Source organism: Hyalella azteca, unplaced genomic scaffold (genome assembly GCF_000764305.2).
Source record: "Hyalella azteca isolate HAZT.00-mixed unplaced genomic scaffold, Hazt_2.0.2 contig2590, whole genome shotgun sequence".
Classification (NCBI taxonomy): Eukaryota; Metazoa; Arthropoda; class Malacostraca; order Amphipoda; family Hyalellidae; genus Hyalella; species Hyalella azteca.
In genome coordinates, this window is record NW_025932859.1 from 28223 (window position 1) to 53664 (window position 25442).

Sequence of the window (25442 nt, forward strand, 5' to 3'; positions counted from 1 at the left end):
AACTCGTAAGTTTTTATTAGTGAAGAAATTCGATCAAGTCTCACCAGTGACGGTGATGACGTGAGGCTCACTGCTGAAGGGAGAAGTCTTGAGGAAGCTGGCAGGTGAGGCGTGCCCCACGCCACTGCTGGCTATCACCTGAGTGGGAAGAACCAAACCCTTAGTATATAGTGAGCAGTACTATCAAAGCTTATTATTTACCAAAGCTTATTAATAGTACATAGTGAGTAAATATTGTAGTCATACTGTACTAATATTGTACTCAGTACATAGTATATAGTGAGTAGTACTATCAAAGCTTAGTGGTTACCAAGCTTAGTAGTAGTTATCAAAGCTTATTAGTAGTAGTTACCAAGCTTATCAGTAGTAGTTACAAAAGCTTATTAGTAGTTACCAAAGCATAGTACACTAATAAGAAAGTAATCTTAACATTGCTACTGACTAATAATTATTGTTAAAACACATGGTGATAACATCTTCGATAGCGTGACAATGCATAAATTAACGACAAATAACGCTTCAGAAAATCAATCACAGTGTAGCATAGGTTAGATAGATCAAAAATTATACACACCAGGCAATTGAATATTTCAGTTTTTGATATCGGTCCTTTGTCTTTGAGTGTCTTAGTCTGCGTCCCATATTAAATTCAATTACAATGTGGCTTCTGAAACCATAGCCCGGCAGCTAGAGTAAGCCATTAATCATTAATCACAGTCAAAATGTTAACCTTAAGTTCAAAATCATTCGAATATTCAGTTCACAGCGCATCGAGTAAATTACTCGTCTGGTTTCAATTGGGCCGATAAGGCGGCTTGACATACTCTTACCCAGCAGGCCCTGACAGCTCGCTATCACCCGTAACAACAAAACCCAGTGAGAAATATTGCAACGATGACACACACACACATATACAATTAATCGACAATAATTGTTTAGCTTCTTTCGGTGCAGTGGAGACAAGAAAACTTGGAAGCGGACCGCAGAGTTTGGGGAGTTTTGGGCTCAGCTGCATGTGACAGCTGCGCTATCACAAGCGTTCCTTACAGACGTGCATGTATTGAGCTGCAGCTTCGTTGCTTCATAACAGCTGTTTGGACCTTTAATGTTATAACTGCTTTTAAAAAAGCCACCATTTGAGTTTGTTGTGTAATGAAACAAGATGCTTTGACTGTGAAGAGTTTCAACAGTTTAAACTGAAGACAATGGCTTGGAAAGTCGGCAGGCTACAGTAACTGTGATAATTAAACATTCTGATGAATGATTGAACAATAGTATAGTATCTTCGGCATTAAAGAATAGGCCTGTCGCCGATTCTTGTACTTTTCTTGACTAGACTGGCCTTTTGATCAGATCTTTTCAACGGACGGTAGATTAAAAATCGCTATTAGATATCAGTTGTTCCGTAGGAGACGAGGCATTTTAAGACTAAACATATGCTCTTGCATGGCCTTGTCTAGTCTGTTCTTGAACGCGTTCATACTCGGAAGGGAAAGTAACAAGGACACTTGCATCATCCGTCGAGCTGAAATGCACCTCCGTGATCATTATAATGGCTTCCAACTATAAAAAATGTTTCCCTTATTAATGCCGATATTACTTTCAAAATCTCGACAAAATTAGAAAATATAAAAATATATTAATTAGCCTCTTGATGAGATGAGAGATGAAATGTTTCTTGTGGTAGCCAATACGACCAGGCAGCCAGAGATGCAGTGGAGGAGAGATGCTTGGTATCGTCAGCTCGGCTTTGAGCTCATCACTGTCTCGGGCTGCTGCTGTGTTGCTTTCATAGCTCGAGCTGCTGTGTTGCTTTCGTATAGCTCGGGCTGCTGTGTTACTTGTGTTGCTTTCATAGCTCGGGCTGCTGCTGTGTTGCTTTCATAGCTCAGGAGGCTGTTGTGTTACTCGTATTCCTGTTGTAGCTCGGGCTGCTGTGTTGCTTGTGTTGCTTTCGTAGCTCGGGCTGCTGCTGTGTTGCTTGTGTTGCTTTCGTAGCTCGCGCTGCTGTGTTACTTTGTTCTTTTCATATCTCGGGCTGTTGCTGTGTTGCTTGTGTTGCTTTCGAGGCTCGGGCTGTTGCTGTGTTGCTTGTGTTGCTTTCGATGTAATTGGGAGTCTTTCATAAATAAATGTTTATAAAATATCAATATGCTTATAGTAGACTTTTTGCTGGTTAACGCAATAGCTTTCGAACCTTGACTTTTACAACCTGAAACTTCCTCCAGCACGAAGCCGTTGCAAACGAAACCAAAATTTGTAGTCCCAAAAAAATTATTCGTGGCGAAATTAATAACATTCGCTTTTAATTCACCTCGAAACTGGTAAATGAATACAAACGCAATCATATATGGGCTGCGAAGGTTCATACAACAGAATTCATGGTTTTACGTATTTTTATTTCTTTCAGTACAATGATTCAATCCTTCAACTAGCGAAGGCCCAGTAATTTCGTAGTATGTATAGTGGCTTCGATAACGTGAGGTCTGCACACACCACACTGTTAGAAAAAACGGCGAGAAAGCGGTCCCACTGGCGTTCTAGTGGTCGGTCGCCCCGTGAAAATAAACTATTTCGCCGTTTTTATCAGATGTTTTACGGATTTCTAGTGTAAAATTAGAATAAAAACGGCGACACGGTGTTTCTTTTCACGTGCCGACCGGCCACTGAAACGCCGGTAATACCGTTAACGGTAATTTTTCTAACAGTGCACCATGAACTGCATTAGCAACTTGTTCCAGTCTTCTATAAGATATGACAAACGGAACAACGTAACCTGACACAATAAAATATGGAAATCCGAGATTTGTCAGCATAGAACAATGTTTGAGGTAACACCGAGTATCCCTATATAGCATTGATACTCTGTAACAAAGTATCTTAGCTAACGCAGGTAAGATTCTTTGTTACAGAGTATTAATGCTAAGGAGGTGGCAAAGGTAAGCAAGGTGGCTGTTGCATGTAATTTAATGTTCGAGGTTCGGTAGCTGCATAAAAATGATACAGGATGAAGCACGGGCTATACAAGTCGCGTTGTCTTCAGTCATGTGACCCTTCATTTTTAAACTTGTTTTTCAAATATATTACATGCAAATAACCTGTTAATAACCTATTTTTAAGACCTAACGGCACTTAATCCAGCTTCAAACACTTTTGTTCCATCAGTTTCCTTAAAGTTTGTCAACAGTTAACAGTTTTCAAAGTTAAAGTTTGTAAAGTTTTGTTCCTTAACAGTTTCCTTAAAGTTTGTCTCCAGAGTTCATTCATAATTAAGCGTTGCAATTTCTCAAGAAAGTCCATACTGCAGAAGCACACTTTTGTTAATATTACATTGATTTGATACACTTTCTGTCCGAATAGAGAATAAATCTGCTGAGACCGAGACGCGCACGGAAGAGCCTGACAATTACGTGGGTTGGGTGAGTGAGATTAGAGGGAGAAGAGGGAACGAGGGAGGATGCNCTAGACTTGATCGTTCAGATGTCTTTTACACTAGACTTGATCGTTCAGATGTCTTTTTACCCTAGACTTGATCGTTCAGAGGTCTGTTTTACCCTAGACTTGATCGTTCAGAGGTCTCTTTCACCCTAGACTTGATCGTTCAGAGGTCTCTTTCACCCTAGACTTGATCGTTCAGATGTCTTTTTACCCTAGACTTGATCGTTCAGAGGTCTGTTTTACCCTAGACTTGATCGTTCCGAGGTCTCTTTTACCCTAGACTTGATCGTTCAGAGGTCTCTTTCACCCTAGACTTGATCGTTATGAGGTCTGCTTTACCCTCGACTTGATCGTTCAGAGGTCTCTTTTACGCTAGACTTGATCGTTCTGAGGTCTGCTTTACCCTATATACTTGATCGTTCTGAGGTCTGTTTTACCCTAGACTTGATCGCACAGAGGTCTGTTTTGCCCTAGACTTGATCGTTCAGAGGTCTGTTTTGCCCTAGACTTGATCGTTCAGAGGTCTGTTTTGCCCTAGACTTGATCGTTCAGAGGTCTGTTTTGCCCTAAACTTGATCGTTCTGAGGTCTCTTTTATCCTAGACTTGATCGTTCTGAGGTCTCCTTCACCCTAGACTTGATCGTTCAGAGGTCTGTTTTACCCTAGATGGGAGAGGGAGATCATGTGAGGGAGGTACAAAAGGGGGGCCAGGGAGAGGGAGATCATGTGAGGGAGGTACAAAAGGGGGCCAGGGAGAGGGAGACCATGTGAGGGAGGCACAAAAGGGGGCCAGGGAGAGGGAGATCATGTGAGGGAGGCACAAAAGAGCCGCTGTGAGGCAGGTACAAGTGAGGGTAAGGTAGAGGGCAAGGCTCATCCTACTCACGAGGGGATTATAGCTTGTTAGCGACGCTCCAAGTCGCTGTATTTTCAAGGAAGGTGAAAGCAAACCTTGGTTTGGAGTTACGAGGTCAGAAGTAAGAGCTTGAACAGAGTAAAGACGTGGACCAACGTCAGCTGTAATGAAGAGAGGAACCTAGGCGATAATTGGCAAGACTAAGAAGGAATTATCGTGCTATTTAGACCAGAAATAGATGAGAAGCAGACAAAACGAAACCCCACAGCTCATAAGTTTAAAATATGTTTGCTGTACTTCCGAGTTACTACGAGGAATTCAGTTTTTAGGTATTAAATCTAACAAAAAAATACAAGTTCGGCGAATGCAGCTACACAATGTGAATTACATTGAGCTGCAAATAAAAGGATCGTAAGGAAGGGAAGACTATAGCAGCGAAGAGCAATGCCATCTTTTAAATATGAGCAAATGAGTGATATTAGCGTGCACGAATAGAATGAATTGATGTGCACGAGTTGAATGTTATCGACAGGCATCTTGCACAAGGTAATTCGATATCTTGTAGATTCGGTTTTGATCATTGAACTGATCACTTATCGCAAATTGATTGAAGTCAATTGCACTGTAAATGTCGAAGATATCAGAGTTTTATAAAGCCATTGCGCGAGTCGGTTTCATGGGTTGGTGAACATTAGCAATCAAGAGACGAAAATATAATGAGATTCCCTTAGAAACGATAGTTTATTTATGGTGAAATAAAATCTAAGGATCAAGACAAAAAAAAAAAAATGCTGGCCGATATTTTGGATAAAGAGGAAGGAATTTTTATTAGGTTTTAGGTACTGGCACTTAGCAGTCATTTTCATGTTTTTAATGAAAGCTCAGATCTCCTGTCTAATATATGATGGATATAAACAAGGAAGCTTAAGGCAAACGAATTATGTACCGCAATACCCCCAATGCTTGAAGTTTTTGTTTGATACGTGAAAGCAAAAAAAAATAATAATAATAAAAAAACGAGCGTAACTGCACGTAACTGCACTAAAGTTTGTACAGAATCTCTATTTTTTATTTGAAATATTTGCAGCTAACTCACGCGAGTCGTGAGTCCCTGAGCAGTGAGAGCTCTGCAGGGCAGCACAAGAGGCGCGATTATAGCAGCAGAGGACCGGCCATTGAGCCCAGGCTTGTTACCCGCAGAATGGCGGTGGCTCTTGAAGTGGCTACTCAATTGGCTGCACGCGCCCTCCAAAACCGCGGTCGTCGTGAACCCAAGTACCGAAACTCTTATTTGAAACTATCGACACTTATTTGAAAGTACCGAAACTCTTATTTGAAACTATCGACACTTATTTGAAAGTACCGAAATCTTATACACATCTAGATGTGTATAAGAGACAGGTAGGATACTGCTGCCGTCCACTGCTGTACACATCGCAGGATACATGGTGCAGTGTTCCGTAGGATACTACCACATCCCACAACACGTTAGATGTGTTGCAGCAACCCGCATCATGATAGTTAAGATTACTAATCAAACCAAAGGCTGAATTGAAATAGTTAAACAACGATAACGTGTACGCTATACGTAGCGTTGACGATGCAGTTAACTGATGTAGTACCTACCTTAGCACCGCCTTGGGGAGACTCTGGATGCATGATGGTGATGAGGGGAGGACCTGGGGAGGACGTGATGGAGGCCCCAGCTTTTCCTCCAGCCAAGATGATGGTGGAGTCACCGGTGGGGGAGGGACATGGCATTTTTGAAGCTTGCAGTCGCAGCTGAGAGAGAGATCGCGTGTTGTTGTTGCTGTTGTTTGCACTGCACGCACCGTTCATAACGCCTGCACACGGGAAGAAAAATACCTTGAATTACACGCAGAAAAATTAATGATCATACTGTCAATATAGCGACACAACCTTCTTACCCTCGCTACTAGCAGGGAGCGGACGTAGCACTGATACGGTCTTCTGCCTGGTTAAACAAGGACTTAATAGTCAACAAAAGGAAAAAAAGGGTATCGTTATTTAGACACCGACTCGTTTTCCTGAAACGGAAGAAAACTAAATGATTTTAGGCTAAAGTAACCAAAGTAAACCAACAGCTGCTATCAGAGAACGAAATCACGTCAATAGAAAGCAACTCACAAAGCGACTTGGGACTAGAAATTCGGTGAGAATAAATGATTGGCGAAGAAAAAAAGATCGCAGTTCTTTAGAAATAAGATGATTCACAAAACATTAAGCGCAAGGAAGTACTTTCACTCCTAACAGATACTGACTTACTTCATTCAAAAGCATTGCATTTGTAAATCATAAACAAATTTGAACAATGAGTGTTAAATTTTTACACCTCCTTATTGCATCAACACCGCACACAACAACGGAGCAAGATACACAAAACGGAATTAAGAAATATTAAACAATTTTTGTGCGCATCGACACGGCATAAATTCGGTCTTAGTGTCACCTGAAAGCACATGGCCTTTGAAGCAGCCGAGAAAAATCACACCAAAAAAAGTACGTCGCAGAAAGATCGAGCACGACTACAATAAGTCGCTGAAGAAAGAGACTCTCCTGCCGAGCAACGTCGGTGTGACTGTAAACAAGGTGTCTCCGAGCAGCAGTTGCGTATAGAGTGGCACAGCCCCCTTAGCAAGGTGTACATGAATGCGAGGTTCAGCTAACTGGAGGCAGTCACAAAAATCCCACACGCGCCATTTGTTACGAGGCAAAAGAAGCCATATAATTGGACCGGTTCCAGAAACCAGCACCTGCTCAAAACACGTCCGCGGCCCCGACTTTCCCAGAGACTCGATAGCCAAATAAAACCTGCCCCACACAACCTCTTCAATTCATTTTCTGCTTTCGATGTAAATGATTTGCTGCAAAAAATATTATGGGACAATGATATTTAAGTATATAGAAAATATCCATTAAGGAGCGCAACCAAATGAAATTTTAGGAGAAGGATTGTTCCGCATCGAATTTGCTTTTTTGCGTCTGAATTCAGATTTGGAATCGATATCGAGTCGTGCCATTCCAAAAGCGGAGGCAGGGTTCGTCTCATGAGAGTAGTATAATTTCAATCAATATTCAACACTGAGACTCGTGCCATTCAACTTATACACAAGTGAATTTCACTCGATTGAAATTCTTGCTCATGTTAATTAAGCTATATAAAAAAACAACCAAAGTGCCGCAAAAAATTATCGGGGAATAAAAACGAAACGATGGAACTGAACAATGAATGGGCACTCAAATTCTTACGATGTGCAGAAATACGATCACGTTCAATTACTCCGTCCAAAATGGTTCTCAAGTCACAGGAAAACCGCAAGAAGCCAGCATATCGCAGCAATGGAAGGCTTCACGTAACAGTTTAACTAGCCGCAAACTGATGCTAACTAATCGCAGTACGCAACTGTACGAACCTCCAGGATTGTTATGAAAGTCTCATGCATTACATCAACTGCAGCGAGTGTCTCTCAGGATTCATACGGTATCAAAGTAACTACGAGTATGTGAAATATTCAAGACAATATGGATCAGGCTACAAATTGTTGCATCCGGGCTTAAAACCTTGCAAAAAAATACTTGCATGCTTTTCAGTGTCCTAATGCCTTTTTTGCAGTAACTCTACATCAGGAGCTAAGTCGACTGGAAAAAGTCTTCGATTCGGTTTGGTTAGATTGAGTTCAAGTGTTAAACAAACCATGGAAGTGAGATGTGTCGTGCACCTTCAAATCGCGACCTTTTCTGTCCGACTACTCTATAGGTTAGTTTAGAAAATGGGAAAAAATTGAATGTTGCCGGCTTGACGTCGCGCTACAGTTCTTCTGTACAAAACTTCAGCTGAAAAACCCAACTAACATTTTTACAGGAAAATAATTCGTAAACAATAACACAAAATATCAGTATAATGAACATTTCTCAGCAAAGGTAAGCGCAACAGAAATTATTCTAATTGATAAATGAAAAGCAACTGAGCTACTATATTATAGTTATAGAAAAGCGTCGTCTCAGAGTTGAGATAATCATATGAAGTTCGCTGTAAGAGAAGCAGAAAAATAGTGCCTAATTTAATTTAATCGGTCGAAAAAGTATCACTATTGGACCGATTTATTTTCTTGCAAAAATAATAGTTCGGTTTTTCAGCTGAAGTTTTGTACAGAAGAGCTTTAGCGTGAAGCCATGCCGGCAACATTAAATTTTTTTTACTATTTTCTAAAATGGAATCGGTCCAAAAATAGTAGTCGCTCCAAAAAATATCACGATTAAGAGTCATGCTAGTCGACAATTCAGAGAAATCTACACGCAAAGCTTGTTCATCTCATTACTCGTAACGCAGCCAAGTATCTTGACTACACTTGAGTGGCCATTAAATACGTATTGAAAATTACAACAAAAATCAGCCAACGACTTCACTTCAAAGTTCAAGGCACGACTATTGAACCAAAGCTATCTGATTTTTCGCATGTGCATTGAATACTGCCCATGCAAGCGCGGAAAACCCAAAATGAGCCGAAACACATGCAAAGCGCACCTACATTATATTAAACAAAAATTCCCATAATTAAACATTTTTGAAACGTGGCAAAAATTAAATTCTACAAATAAAAGTGGCAGAGGTTCCAGGTTAGCTCAAGAACCTGCTTCCAACTCGAGGCACCAAACGTTAACATAAAAAGGAAACGTTAACCTGAAGTTATCTTCGATTTCGATCATAATAAATTCGGTTTGATCGCAATTTGCTGGCTTTGACGTTAAGCATGCTTGCTTATAGTTAAAAAAACTATCATCTACGTCATCAAAGAAACTCAATCAATAATCTAATTTGAAAATTCATTTTCACGCGTGCCCATCTTTCAAATTAATAACAAGTGTCTACCAGTTTTGTCTGCATGCAGGATACTAAGGTAATTTCAAGTGTCTAGTGTGGGCACTCGAAGTGTCCCCATCACTTCTTGTGGGGAAGTGTCTCCCCCACTCGCCTTATTAGCACCGCTAAGCCACTTAAATGTCCATGGAAAAAGCCCGCCCGTAAAGATGACTTTAAGACGCGACACTTCTGACACCGCCATTGAAGGCGGTCTAAAATGTTACGATAAATTCCTGTGGGTCTTCCTAAGAACATTCGTTAGAAGCATCAAAAAGAAGCTTTAATTGGCACGCACTCAGAAGCGAGCTTGTGTCACTTCAATGATACCTCCTTCATAATTAGATAATTAGAACGATTTAAAATGTCTATCTTCCTAAACTTCCAGTTCATTTTCGTGAATAATCTGAAGGCTGTTATTTTTATAAAGTTTTCATTGGGTCATATTTTTAATTTCAATCATATTTGTACAGAGAAAACTTCTCTCAGAAACAGTGTGTAGGATGGAAGACAGTTTGCATATGATAAAATTTCATTTAATTGTACCGCAAAAATGATATACCAGTGAAATCGAGTCGTAAGAACTTTAATTTCGTACATTGAATATCAATATTTTTTAATTCGATTTTTGCTCAATTCTAAAAAAGTAAATTGTANACGTCGTAAGAACTTTAATTTCGTACATTGAATATCAATCTTTTTTAATTTCGATTTTTGCTCAATTCTAAAAAAAGCAAATTGTAAGTAAGTATCCCAGAAACAGAAGAAAGAAACCGCGGCAAAGGAAATATAAGACCGTGATTTTTAGCTGATTATGAACGTTTAAAATTGCTAAAAAAAATACTAACTATAGTGCTTGCAATCATCGGAAACTAGTCTGTAAATTTAAAGTTGGATTTCAACGTAATGTCGAGCGAGGTACCGTCATAACTTTCAAGAAACTTTTTCACGTTTTTTCTTGAAAAGTTAATGATGTAAAATATCTAATGAACAACGTAAAACAATTTAATATAAGACATAGACACCATTGAACACACATTTTATTTATTTATTTGTGAAATTTTCAATAGCTTCAGACAATTAAATCTTGATGTCAAAATCCATCCACTGCCAAGCGTTTTTGGAATATGTGTAAACGATTCTGAAATTTAACGGAGCTTTCCTATACGCGACGAAAATCCACATGCAAATTCAATTTTCAGCCCAAACAATATGCAGCTCTTTGTATATTGATACAAAACTTCTAAACTATACAATATGACTATTAATTTAAATAAGGTACAAGCCAATGACAGATCCAAGCCAACATCGCAGAGTGCCAGTAACAGAAGACAGCAGCAGCATCAAGCCAGCATCGCAGAGTGCCAGCGTCAGAGCTGCGTCACTGCATGTCACTGCGTGCCAGCATCGCAGAGTGCCAGCGTCAGAGCTGCATCACTGCATGCCAGCANCAGACGGCAGCTCGGGGGGCGCGTGCCAGCCGCTGCTATTGGCCGGCACAGGAGGGGGCGGCGCGCCAGGTTTGGGCCACTAAAGGCCACACGTAACGTCCGTCGCCACCCAAACTACCCAACTTCTGCGCCATTTTGTGGCGTGCCGGGCTAACTTATGGCTCCACTGCCAAAATGTCGAAAATCGGCGTCAACGTTTTGTGGTCAGATTAAAAGGGAGTTCCATTTCCAGCGAAAAACGGCTCAGATTGGTACCAGACAGCAGCTTCGTAGCAGCGACAAAACCAAAGAGTGGCCGAAATAACAGGACACATGCCACCGAATTAATTCACATGTATCCTGTTCGAAAAAAAAAATCGAGTCAGTTTTGTTGCCGCAATTGTCGACCATTTCCCCCCATAAATTCTTATACCTTTAGAATAGCGCACAGTCTTAGGAATAAAATAATTAAAAATTTCTAGCCTAAAACAAGGCTATTGCAATACTAAAATGATATGTATATAATATCCTGAACTGATCTCGATCCTGAAGTTTTCCGTTCCTCAAGTCAAGGCGCCGACTAAAGATGAATCCCTATACAGACGGTTTAACCCGCACCCAAATCCTGGAAGAGGAAGTTCAGCGCAAGACAAGTTATCCTTCTATATGATGTGCATCGGTAGTTCAGGTAGGAATAACATTATTATTGCGAATGCAACTCAATGCGAGGCGGAGGGCGCGTATATATAGTTTGGCTGTTGAGCGTTCACGGGCTTCATCGGTCTCTTGAACATTGATGATAACCAGCATNTGTTGCTTTCGTAGCTCGGGCTGCAGCCGTGTTGCTTGTGTTGCTTTCGTAGCTCGAGCTGCTGCTGTGTTGCTTGTGTTGCTTTCGTAGCTCGAGCTGCTGCTGTGTTGCTTGTGTTGCTTTCGTAGCTCGAGCTGCTGCAGTTGTACACATGTTGCACAAAAGAATGCATAGACCACATCCCACGCACATGTCTAGAGTACAATTGGTGGTTGGCTACATGCAACCGTCAGATGTTGTCAGTGTCAGGTTACAGCGTCCCCGTAAAATAGCCAAGGTGTGGGTCGTGATATATGTTCGTGTGAAGTATTTTTAGTATTAGTACGAGCCTCGCGAGGGATGCTAGCAAATAAGCGAAGAATAACCTTGTTCCGGTAAGTTGTTTGTGATGTGTGATAGGATTCGCGTTTATCGGAGCTTCAGGGCCAGGTGATGCAACCTTGCCAGTGCAGCAGATCGCTCATGACTGGCCATTTCATAATTAATTACACGCGGAAATGTTTCAAATATATTTTAGGGCTTGAATGAATTTCGAACCTGCACTTATAATAGACTAAATAAATTCGAGCACTGAAGTGTTCAATTGACCCGTTTGAATTCATGATACAGAATTACATTAAAAATGTTTTCTTTTTCCCCGAGGCAGACTGAAAAATACAAATTCGCATATCAAAAAAGCATCGAAACAAACAATATTCAAGCCATAGAACGACGGACAGCAGCGAATTACTTGCGGGCTAGCGGGGCCGAAGAGCAAGCGAGGGAAGTGAGGGGAAGGGGAAGAGTGGGAGAGGGGAAGTGAGGGGAAGGGGAAGTGAGGGTAGGAGAAGTGAGGGGAAGGGGAAGTGAGGGGAGAAGAAATGGAGAAAGGGTAGTCAGGGGAAAGAGAAGTGAGGGTAGGAGAAGTGAGGGGAAGGGGAAGTGAGGGAAAAAAGTGAGCGAATTGTATGTGAGGACAGGGAAGAGAGGAGTGTGAGGGTAAGAGAGAGAGGGAAGTGAGGNCGAAACTCTTATTTGAAAGTACCGAAACTCTTATTTGAAAGTACGGAAACTCTTATTTGAAAGTACGGAAACTCTTATTTGAAACTATCGAAACTCTTATTTGAAAGTACCGAAACTCTTATTTGAAACTATCGACACTCTTATTTGAAACTATAGACACTCTTATTTGAAACTATCGACACTCTTATTTGAAAGTACCGTAAGTCTTATTTGAAAGTACCGACACTCTTATTTGAAAGTACCGAAACTCTTATTTGAAAGTATCGAAACTCTTATTTGAAAGTACCGAAACTCTTATTTGAAAGTACGGAAACTCTTATTTGAAAGTACGGAAACTCTTATTTGAAACTATCGAAACTCTTATTTGAAAGTACCGAAAGTCTTATTTGAAATTAGCAGTTCTTTACGAATTATCGGGAAAAGACAGGCCAATTATTAAATTGTTTCATAATACATATTTTCGCCAAGTCAGTGGGTATTTTGTTTTCTGTAAATGACATGCAATCACGCTGATAATATTAAAATAAAGCCCACAGAGGTCGAAACAAGTCACGCGTATAGTGAGCGATTCAAGTCAAGTTATTTTAGTTTAGTGGCCAAATGTTTACTAGCGCTTCAGCTATTAAGCTATCTCGCACCGAAAGTCAAGATGAACATCACCATTGAGGTGGAAGGTCTCATATGCATAAAAGACTATCACGTATTCCATAAAATTCTCAATAGAATTATAATGTACGGTAGTTCCCAGCGATAAGATATAAAACAGAAATGAACATTCGAACATTCGCTATTTCTTCATCGCAACAAATTCTAGCACTGAAATAAGCAGCATGAATGGCGTCAAGGCAGGCAATCTCAATAGCAACTTGAGGACTTGACAAATGTCCGCAAGTTTTCGTAACAACTCGGCGACATCAAATGACCTCAAATCTCAAATCGTCTAAAACTTGGAAAATTTGGCAGGAGAAGATTATGATAGCGACGTACGGCGGCATTGAAAGCAACGAAAGTCTAGTGATTTCTAATACTCGGGGGGTACGGCGCTAACAACCATTCTCAGAGTTTGCAAATGACAACTTTGTTGTGTCTGGATACACAACCGAGGTCCTTAACTCCAGCAGCGAAAGTTACTAATTTGAGGTAAAAGAATCTGGCCAATAAAGCAAGGTTGAATGACAAGAAAGTCGTGCCCGTCAACAGATCTCTAACTGCCGAATTATGATATCAGTCCACGGAACAAAATAATTTAGCCGATATCTGCTTCCATTATTGCTGCTGGAACCTTCAAAATAAGTCGGCTTTTATAATCTAAATATAGTTATATAAATTATATACTTATGATAAATTGATAGTGCTTATCTGACACTAAATAATAAATAAGTGTAAATTATTTGAGAACATAATCTTGTAATATCTAACTTTCAAAAAAACATCTTAACAGAGACTTTGTTCGATGTTTCCAAAGTATTATGACGGGAAATTTATGCAGCAATTCAAGGATAAACCTTTTTGGAAATAAGAAGTGAGTGATGTTTCTTAGGATAGCTTCGAGGATGTCAAACTATTGAAGATCTCGCATTTAGCAATGCTAATAATGTTACCATTTAATTAAAAGTGTTACAACTACTCACTGCAAGCTGCACCACAGTTGCTGCCTTGTGGACAACAACAGTGATGTCAGGAATTGACTTGTTTTCTCAGAAAGTTTGAAATGACGATTGTTTTTACTCTCAGGCGGAGTGCTTCAAAATTTGATGTCACCATAGGGCTTAAAATTTTCTCAAGGACCCGTGAACGCAATTTTCATAAATTTGCACATCAAATGAAAATTTCAAAATAAGCATCTTTCCTAAACATTGTCCAAGCCAAGCCTGAATTATTCTGTCCGGTACATTTGCAATTTTTGGTAAAATAACGTCAATTACAAAATTACAACTCATGCATTCATTTATATGTGATATAGTTATTAACATAGACAATATTTCCATTCTTTAAATTGGGATCACTCCTGAAAATAATTTATTTGGCGTTGACATATAAACAAACAGTAAGATCAGAAACAGACAGAAAATAAATGCACCTACCATCTTATAAAGGTAAATTACTATAGCAATCGACACTCGATTTATCCCATCATTGCAGCTACCCGCGACCTCAAGAGACAGTATATAAGCACCTCTCAGTTGAACCATACACCACATCATGCCGTCACCCGCGACCTCAAGTGACAGTCTATAAGCACCTCTCAGTTGAACCATACACCACATCATGCCGTCACCCGCGACCTCAAGTGACAGTATATAAGCACCTCTCAGTTGAACCATACACCACATCATGCCGTCACCCGCGACCTCAAGTGACAGTATATAAGCACCTCTCAGTTGAACCATACACCACATCATGCCGTCACCCGCGACCTCAAGTGACAGTATATAAGCACCTCTCAGTTGAACCATACACCACATCATGCCGTCACCCGCGACCTCAAGTGCCGGTAGCGCAGTAAGAGGCACTCTAGTGGCGTTTCAAGAGAGCAACGAACAGGCAAGCAAAGGAGCAGTTCCGCAGTGGGTCGAAATGAGAGGGATAAGGCAGCTGTTTCATAGCAAGGTAGCACTCACCAGCAAACAGCTCAAATTATCCTCTATAGAGATGAGTCTCTTCAGAAGTCTGATTGCTGGAGCCACGCTACTCTCCCCATTCTCCCTAGCCCTCCTTCTTGTACGGACACAATTCTAATCCACTTTCATAAGGCTGATCTAGGCTGGCTACACGCGACACAGTCATTTGGGGTATAACAGATTCATCAATTTCAGCCAATTGGTAATTCCCGTTTTCGTGCCAGAGATCAACGGCGACAAGCGATTGCTGGCCCCTGCATAAACACGTCCGTTCCGATCCCGAAACGTCAAATCCCCATTTGGGTATCCTTTGACAGTGCTCGAGTTAAACCCATCAGTAATTTGGTTGCCGCAACACAACTATTGCTGTAACTGCTACACAACACAATTACAGTAACTGCCACACAACACAACTATTACGGTAACTGCTACACAACACAATTACGGTAACTGCTACACAACACAATTACAGTAACTGCTACACAACACAATTACGGTAACCGCTACACAACACAATTGCTGTACCTGCTACACAACACAATTACGGTAACTGCTACAACACAATTACGGTAACTGTTACACAACACAATTACGGTAAATGCTACACAAGCAGTAAGGCAGCAATTTCAGAAGCGGCAGCTCGCTCGCGCCAAACGCTCAACTCCCCCTCGGCTGAAGCCTTTCATGTCAATGCTCTTAATCAAGTAGAGGCAGAGCAGAAAAATAAAGCTAAACAGAAGAGCAGAAAATAACCAAGCAAGCCCCAATTGAGTCGAGCATCAAGAGTATTAGAGATTAATTTGAAGCATCAAAGACAAGCGATGAACTTGCCGCAAACTATTGCATTAGAACGAGCCATCCAGTTTGTTTTTGTTGCCCATGCCGTGTAATGGAAAAGCTGGCTACTGTGCCAAGCATGCGATACGTTGGGTCACTACAGGAATTCAAATGTTTACCTCGAGATCAAAGTAAGTTGCTTTAACAATCAAGTATTTCAACATAAATATGGGAATTAATTTAAATGACAATAAAATAATCGAGGCACGTTCTCTATAATGCCCTCAAATTGATGAAAGGTACATTGATTGCAATAGGACGAAGACCTCCAAAAGGCTCAATCCTATGGCTCTTAGAATTACTCTGGCACCGAAGAATCAAAGTACTCGCACTGAACTAATGTAACCAAATTCTCCATTGAATAAAGTGATCATGAAATTCCAGCTCTTGCACCCCGAAGACTTTTCACTTTCAGAAACGGTTGATAATCACGATGCTATTGATTTAGCCAGGCTCTTTGCAGTGATGTTGGTCAACTATTTAAGATCATGAATACATTGGCGACGCCTCATCTATGTAAGTAAGAACTCAAAGAAAAATTGCGGCGGCAACAACAGGCCTGTATCTTGTAATGTCCTTATGGGCAAAAGATATTTAATTACACACACCAAATAATCGTCATACTGTAACATGTTCCACATCAGTTAGGAACAACTGCATTTATTATACTGAAATATTTTCGGAGCTGTGACCACTTGAATTGTATTATTATTTAATTACTTGAATTATTATTGAATTGAATTATAAACCACTTGAATTATTATTGTAATCACTTGAATTGATAATAAATGCAGTGCGCTGATGGCAACTACTTACCAAAGTGCAATTATACGTTAAAAACGAATCAATTAGAATCACTCATGACTTCAAGCTGAATGTCGTAATCTACCAAATAAAGTAACTCAACGAAGGAGACGGAACAAGGATAAGGAAGATAGGGCCACTGAAAGACTTCAGACGAAAGTTCAAAGTGAACGGTACCAAATACAGAGTTCGTAGACGCCTCTCAAGACTGGCGCAGTGAATAGCGCCGTGATTGTGCCGACAAGACACGAGAGATCGCTGCACCCTATTTGCTTTCTATTTTCCTACCTCGGTCTGTGAGCGCTGGAAGTCTACAATTCGTTAAACAGTTATACAAGTCTTGGCAATAATGCTATAGATTGTTGCAGAAGTGTTATGCTAAGAACCTCATAGTGAAGAAATTCAGCATCCTCTCAAATCCAGAAGCGGTCTAGCTCAATTCCCTGTGGGATAGATTGTAGATTCTGCAGTGGCATAGCAGCGGAATTCGAGACAAAAAGTCTCTAAACATTCGCAAGATGCAAGGCTCTAGCCCCAAAGCCTTAATGGAAACGGCGAGTTCTCTTCCCTATTTTGAATTTTTGTAGTAAGCATCACAGGATAAATTTAACTTGGTTATTACTTTGCTTCTGCAAACAAATAAATGTGAAATAATATTGAATTCTAATCGTTTCAACAGTTTATTTACAAGGCACGATTGGGATCCAAACCAAACGGCCCAGTTTGCCAGTAAAATTAGTAGTGTATTAGCATACATACTTCTTGGCAGAGAAAGTTCCGAGAACTGCCGAGACTTCATAACGCGCTCAGCCCATGAGAGGAGGTCGCCCATGAGTAGAAAGATACGAGGGGAGTTGAAGGATGATGTAATCACGGAGATACTGAGTTGCGTGAGGTAGGGAGAAACGTAACAGCGCAAGTGAAAGAAAAATCAACGCGTTTCCAGAGTTTTTGTTCACAGAGAATCATCTATACTAAGAAATTGCGTGGTTATTTGTACCTAGCTACTGGTTCAATTCTGGTGAACGAAAAAAATTACGATATATCGATATAAAGACACAAAGATTTGGCAATGAAGTTTACGAACATCTTCAAGTATTCACGGTAGTGAATTAATGAGACGGCAACGAGCGAGTATAACTAGAAGGCCAATGGCTCAATATGCAAGTATATATACGGGAGACTGCATGCACTGAGAACAAGCAGGTGTCTTGTACAGAGGGTAGATGAGATGAGCGATAGCTTTCTCGGATCTGGCGAGATCTTCATCCTCCCTTTGCATCTGATCCTTGCACGACCCTCTTGAAGATAGGTGACCTCGAGTCTCCATATATACGAGCTCCCATACAAGACCTGTTATACGAGTGCAGCAGCAGACAGCACCTGCCTGCAGACAACACCTGCCTGCTGCAGACAGCACCTGCCTGCAGACAGCACCTGCCTGCAGACAGCACCAGCAGGATATCTGCGCATAGATCAGCTCGCGACAAAAAGCAGCGCTGAGGCTGCAGGGGCAACGCTCGATACTCCAAAGAAGACTCGTCAAAAGGGAGCAGATTTTTGATCGCAGATCAGCCTAGATAATTTCATCCGCAGAAAAGAACAGGGATAATTCTACATTTTGATCGATCCGTGACGAGTGTAACTGCCTGAGGACACACATGCAGATCGCGCGTCCCGCCCATCCTCCCCAGCGAGGTGAAAAAAAAGTCCTGCGAACGGCACGATTTATGAAGGTGCCCAAAAATGGTCGGCGCTGATCTACGAGATAGCAGATTATTTTATTCATTTGCCGAGCGCTCGGAAAGCATCGTTCTTAAAAATGGAGAGAATCTCTCCCAACCCCGCGCCCAACGGGGAGAAAAGTTACCCGCCCAATGACGCTCTCATAGACACAAAAATGATCAAGTTATAATGGGCAGCTTGAAGCAAATATCGTTGAAAAACACGCGTTAGACGAGATCGAGCTTCCCATTGATGATTAGGCATTACACAGATTCGTTTTAATGTGATTATATTCATAGATAAAAACATAGATATTCATTTAATTGAGTTAGCTGCTGTTTACACACATATTACACGAGGCCCGTTTGGCAGGAGCTTCAAATGAGTTCAATGCTTAGAAGTCTTGATAAATAGTCGATTGCTGGCTTAACTTGCCAGCTTCCTAGCTGACATGTCAGCAGATACAGTAATTAAAATCAGTCTAAATTATTATTCGCAACATCTCCTGTTTATTAAGATTGTACTCTCCAGTGATCCGAGGGACAGCGATCCGAAATTTACTGAATTAACATTTTACAGCGATAAAGACAAGATATAATGTGCGAATAATTACAGAGTAGGCGTAGGTGAACAAAAAATTACGAGAAATACACATCATATAACAAGGCAAGACATCCTCCCGGGCTTACACAAGGAAACCGTCGCCGAATGCCTTGCAAAAGCAACTATTTGCCGCTGAGACCGGAACAACAGCATTCACAGTCCATAATTAAAAACAATCGCGACTAAGAAGAAGTAGAAACTTACGACCCAGCTATACCTAAACTTTTCCATGATCTTCATCACAACTCCCCATTGCGCAGCTCGCGACGTGAGCTCCAGTGAGAAAAATAAAACGGAAACCTCGCTGCCGCAAAATAAAGCGCGGGCAACAAAACAACTGCACTCACAATGACGATAAAAAACTAAAGACTCGGGGGCTGAGCGGGCGTAATTAATGAAGTTCAGCGAACGCGGTAATAAATATTGCTGCCGCTACACAACAACAACGTCTGTGCTGCATTACAATTCTGTAGCTGGAGTACTAATGATCATACAATACATTCCTACCAGAGTCACGCTCAATGATGACGGAAGAGTCACGTCAAACGACATGTCATGTTCAAGTTACAGTTTTATAGTAGCCGGTGGTTTGAGTTACATTACATTTTAATTACATTTTAATCAACCTAATGTATACAATTTCTAAGAATATCCCAAACGAGGTTCTGGCTAAGCGTGTTCGATCACAATGTCATTCATTAATTCCCCTAAGCATCATATAAAGGTTCTAGATGCATTGAAATACAAGTTACGGTGCGTAGCACATACTTGATCACATTTAGAACTAAATTAGAGATGCTACCCGAACCATTATATTTATATATCAATCGTCTCCTAGAGAAGGAATATTAAGCTTCTCTAATAACAGGACATGGCGGCGCTTAAGGAGCAAGTTTTGTGAGGGGGACGTTGGTACTGGAAGTCGTTCATAACAGACTATTACGAGGCAAGCCTAAATTTTATGAACTGGAGCGCTGCTGACATAAATAAAACTGACGTGCAGCTGCCTGCCAGATCACGGACAAACAACGCCGGTGTCATGGAACAAAATTTGAGGCGCGGAGAGACAAGCGAGTGACGGGACTTGGTGAAATTTAGCTGTGGGATTGTGCTGCGCGAGAACTCGCTGAGTCCGCGTATATATAGGATAAAACTTTATCCGGCAGGTTAATACCCTGTGAAGTTCAATATAACTACGGATCATGCGACAATAATTGCAGGTGAATGCATGGTAAAGCAACACCTGCTGGCAATATATATTGTTCATATTAGTGTAAATATGCTCATAGCAATGCACGATATCAGATAATTGTAATGCATGTACGAAAACCCATCGTGTATCCCGGATACCAATCCCCACCCTATAAGCGTTCGATATGTTGTGACCACAGCACAAAAACAACAACACTAATTACGTCCGTCAAATGTAATGAGCCTTCTTGATTAGTGTTGAATACCAAAGAATGTGTGTTTTGATCATAGATGCGTTATGTTACAATTGCCCCGTGATGTTAACAATCTAGGAGTGAAGAAAGACATATTGCCGAAAAATTTTTTATTGCGAATATTTCCACAGAATATATTAAAAATTTATTGCAGACATAGTATAACTTTACCATTTGATAAGAATGATAAGATTACCAGGAATTTAAAAGCAAAGAAAACAGCCAGAATATTAACCATTTCTTAAGAATGAAAACGTTTCGGAGTCCAGCTCCATCGCCAGTTCAAAAGTTCAAAAACTATAAGAAAAGCAGAATCAATTAGAGAACTAAATTCACATCGAAGATAAATACATAAATTGACAACTGACTGTTTTTATCTGTTTTATATAAACTGACCGTTTTTATCTGTTTTATATAAATTGAAAACTGACTGTTTTTATCTTCGATGTGAATTTAGTTTTCTAATTGATTCTGCTTTTCTTATAGTTTTTGAACTTTTGAACTGGCGATGGAGCTGGACTCCGAAACGTTTTCATTCTTAAGAAATGGTTAATATTCTGGCTGTTTTCTTTGCTTGTAAATTCTTGGTAAACTTGCGACTTAAGCAATCTAGTAATTTTTATGAATGATAAGATGTATTATGTACTATACCATTTGATAAAAATTCTAAGATGTATTTTGTGCACGTTCGATGTATTGAAATAAAAGAAAATAATAGTTTTTAACGTCACGGGAGAAAGTTAAGATACTTGAATGGACATAGATGAGAGTTCAGAAAATCCTACCATAATACCAAATATTTATAACAGATGTGAACATGAACGAAGATGTACTACAAATGGGAGCATGTTCCGGCGAACGTGGCATAAAATGGCTGCATCTATTTAACGTGACGGAAAATGTGAGATGTAAAATCGAGAGTTAAAATATAACTTAAGGTAGCAAAATTTGGACCTGTAAAAAAAGTTGTAAACTTTTCATCATTTTAAGTGATGATAGATTTCTCGGTACCGTGTTGTTTTTTCCGTGATTCCACAGGCCCAACACGGTATCTAACAACGTCCGTAAATAACCATTCATATCATTTAATGAATCGTAAATAAATGCATTTATTAATGATGAAAATCTATTTTACTGCTCAATATCATCTGTGCATGAAAATTTGTCATAAACATAACAAGATTAGGCAATTCACAACGGCAGACTCTACACATAGAGATAAATGATAGATCACAAGTTGATATTAAAGGGTAGTTTAGGAGTGGCTTTATTGCTGCGGCCAGAACTGGCAATGAGATTGATCAATTAATGATTGAAAATGCGCTAAAATAAAATGAACTAATTTTGAAAAATTCATTCTTCCCTCTATCCAAATAAAACAGGTAAATTCCTTTCTACCAAATAGAAAGGAAATTAAATCGCTCATTATATGATTTTTTTATCTGCAAATTGTTTGGTTATATTCAAACATAATAGCAACCCTCCGAAACTGTGAACAGAAGATGCACAGAAAACGGAAGCTAAGAAGAATGAACAACAAACGATTGAATAAATTATTGCGGGTACCATAGGAAAGTTAGAGGCGAAGAATCTGTAGAAAATCTGCGTATTTCTGCGACCATTTGGCGGTCATTGGAGCGATGGCTGGCAACACTGCGAACAAATCTATGAGGTTTAACACGCCAGAGTTCAAAGTGTTACAGAGCTGCAAGACATTGTAGGGTTATGAGACATTTTGTATAGAAAATCATTAGTTTTCACTTGTTTCCGTATGAGTTGAGGTAGCATTGCGTTTTTGGAATGACTTACCGTTATAGAATTGGACGCTCATTGGTATAGAATTTGAAGCGTCTGCAAGAGTGAAGGTCGAGCTGTGCTGTTGTTGCTGCTGCTGCTGTGATGTCGAGGCTACAGACGCCCTGAAAATTTCCGACGGTGCGACTGACACTGCAGAAATTTCGAGTCCTGCGACGGACACGTTAGGTACGGGCAAGAAGCTCGTGCCAAAGCTGGGCAGTAATGAAGCATCGCATTCAAGGACCTGGCTGCAGTTACGTGCCTCTCGCCACGTCACTCCTGTCAAGTTCTGCAGCTGTTGAGGAACAGAGGAGTGATCCTGTTGACGACCTTGTTGTTGCTGTTGCCTGTTCACCTGCTGATGTATTTGTTGCTGTTGCTGCAGTTGGAGTTGCTGATGTTCTTGTGCCTGATGAATCAGTTGCTGACGCTGCTGAAGATGTTGAGTTTGTGGTATATGTGCCTGCTGTTGTTGACGTTGCACTAGTTGTAGCGTTTGTTGCTGCTGTTGCGTTTGCTGTTGTTGGCGCTGTTGATGCTGAGATCGATTTAGAGACGAACGTTGCATGGGTACGTTTTTAATACGACTCCTGGCAGGGGCGCTTGCTAGCGCATTACGGAGGATCCCTGAAGAGGCAGCCATTGGTGATACGTTGGCTTTAGAACCGACATGATAGTCTGTGGGTGAGGACGGCGATGGTAGGGGGTCAATAAGGCACTCAACATTCGAGGTGCAATGTCCCAAGTTGATGGAGAGATCCTCATCGAAGGAAGACCGAGACGACCACAAGGATCGCGAGTGTTCTTCTTCTTCGATGGCCACCGAAGATTCGCCGAAAACTCCATCCAAGGCCTCGCGCTTGACGATGATGCCCTCACACGACAGCTCATCCCCATCGCCCTCCAACAATTTCTCTGCCCTGTAGTCCACGGTTGCGATTGTTCGATCTCGTCAACCAGAAATAAGTGTTACGCAAAATTGTTCATAAACTGCGAATGTCGAAAAATGTTTTAGAAAGATCTCGACTGAGCAAAATTGTTCATAGACTGTGAATGTCGAGAAAATGTTTTAGAAAGATCTCGACTGAGCAAAATTATTCATAAACTGCGAATGTCGAGAAATGTTTTAGAAAGATCTCGACTGAGCAAAATTATTTATAAACTGCGAATGTCGAGAAATGTTTTAGAAAGATCTCGACTGAACATACCTATAAGACTAACTTGTGATCACATCAGACTCAAAATACGTTGAGCAGTAACCAAAGTGTTTTGAGGCACAGATGACCCTGAAGACCATAAAATATTCGATAGATCCGAAAATAGCTATAACTCCGAAATATCGAGGTTTAACACAAATTAACCACTCGAAGATTATGAAAGTTTAATAACCACAATTCCGCTAGGTTGAATAATTTTGCGGTACAAATGTGAACATATCTGCCGATTCTTTCATGGACACGCGAACGTCATCGATACTGAGCAATATCTGAAGCAGTCAAGTAAGAATTATTTATATAGATACTGACGGCACAAAATGGTAATTATATACAAGTATATTTATTCATAAATGTCTCATCAGAACGCAAAAAAATGCTGCATCAATCGGGTATAAGAGGATTGCTTCTGAATTATATTTCATGATCGCACGAGGTCTGTAGCGAGTAGGGAAAATGAACTGTATTTTTAAGACCTAAGAGTTTCTTCGTCCGACATCGCTTGCCATTGAACCACTCAATACATTTAAGAACGATCGCTTCCGAGTAAAAGTATCGTACAAGACTTTATACAAGAATCGCCAAAAACGGAAATTTACTCAACATTTACTTTAATTATCAGAAGTAAGCAATAAGTAACACCAAATGTAAACCATAGAATATTGTATGTCTTGAATAATACCGCTTGGGAAGAGTAAAACCATTGAAAACTATCGTAAACGGCAATAACAATAAGTGAATAAAGTTCTCGTTTCCACACAAACTTGCAATGGGCTTTAATAATTATGTAATCAAATAACTTAATTTAGTTAAAGGAAAGACCGTTTAGCTTTCCAGCGCGGGCGCACATGAAGAGTGTCAGGGAGTGCAGCGATCACGCTTCAGGCTACAGGGTAACTGGCCAGCAGTGACCGGGCAGCGGCACTGGCACCCTCTGCAACTGCCACGCAGGTCACGGCACAGAGTGCCACCAGTGCCGCGATGCCAGCATGGCACGGGGGTGAAATGGCACGGCGGCAGCATGGCACGAGGGCAAAATGGCTCGGTGGCTGCTTGGCACGGGGGCAGGTTGGCACGGGGGCAAAATGGCTTTGGGGGCAGCATGGCACGAGGGCAAAATGGCTCGGTGGCAAAATGGCTCGGTGTCAAAATGGCACGGAACAAGGCAGTGAACAAGAGCGAAAAAGATGAGAGAAGACCTGAAAATCAAAGGCAGGGAACTACAGAAGGTAAAACGCCGAGTACAAGGAAGGGAGTAACAGAGAGTACAAGCCAGAGAACCACGGATGGAACAAATGAGGGAACAACAGAGGATAGAGGGCAAGCAACCATTGAGCATACAACGTTGGGTACAAACAGGGCACAAAGGAGGTAACAGGAAGTACAAGGGTTGGTACGTGGATGCAATCTTGAACGTAGACCTCGCTCTGATGTTTCCTCGACTGAACAACTTCGTCTTTCGTTTGTCCGGTAAACAGGAAAGTTTCCTCGACTCGAATATATGGAAAATGTGTAGGGTGCGTCCAATCCACCACTTACACCACAAAGACCTTGAAAGATCCGTCAACGCGAGGCACGTCAGACATAATATAATGATCATAGGGATCATTATATGATGTACTACTTTAAAAAAATTCGCTCTTTTTGCGAGATCGGCACGAAAGACATGCACTGAGAACATAATACTACGAAGTCATGAAATATTTGAGAAAACTAAAAAAAATCGGCACGTAGTAATGGCCAAAATCGAGGCAGGTAAAAACGCGCACAGATTGGGCTCATAGCCCAGCACTCTTGAGTTGAACACGATCAGTGGGTCGGAGGTTAGACGTATCATGAGTACCAACTTCCGTAGCTTTATTGATCCGCACTTTTCATGGAGCAACACACACACACACACACACGCACACCCCAACATCCATCCTCTACTCCCCCTCCCCCACTAAGGCCCCTCTAACCCCCCAACCTGCACCACACGTG

At 40.9% G+C, this 25442-nt stretch overlaps 1 protein-coding gene across 1 annotated transcript in view; it reads right to left on the reverse strand.

The window, feature by feature from the left end:
- Positions 1–23287, reverse strand: part of LOC125179551 (basic-leucine zipper transcription factor A-like) — a 47618-nt gene extending 24331 nt beyond the window's left edge. The window contains exons 1-3 of the mRNA XM_047885623.1: positions 22261–23287; positions 5921–6138; positions 45–138 (exon numbers count right to left, since the gene is read on the reverse strand). Coding sequence (XP_047741579.1) covers positions 45–138; positions 5921–6138; positions 22261–22891 — 943 coding nt within the window. The 5' untranslated portion in view covers positions 22892–23287. The remainder of the gene's footprint in view (positions 1–44; positions 139–5920; positions 6139–22260) is intronic.
- Positions 23288–25442: the final 2155 nt, after the last annotated feature.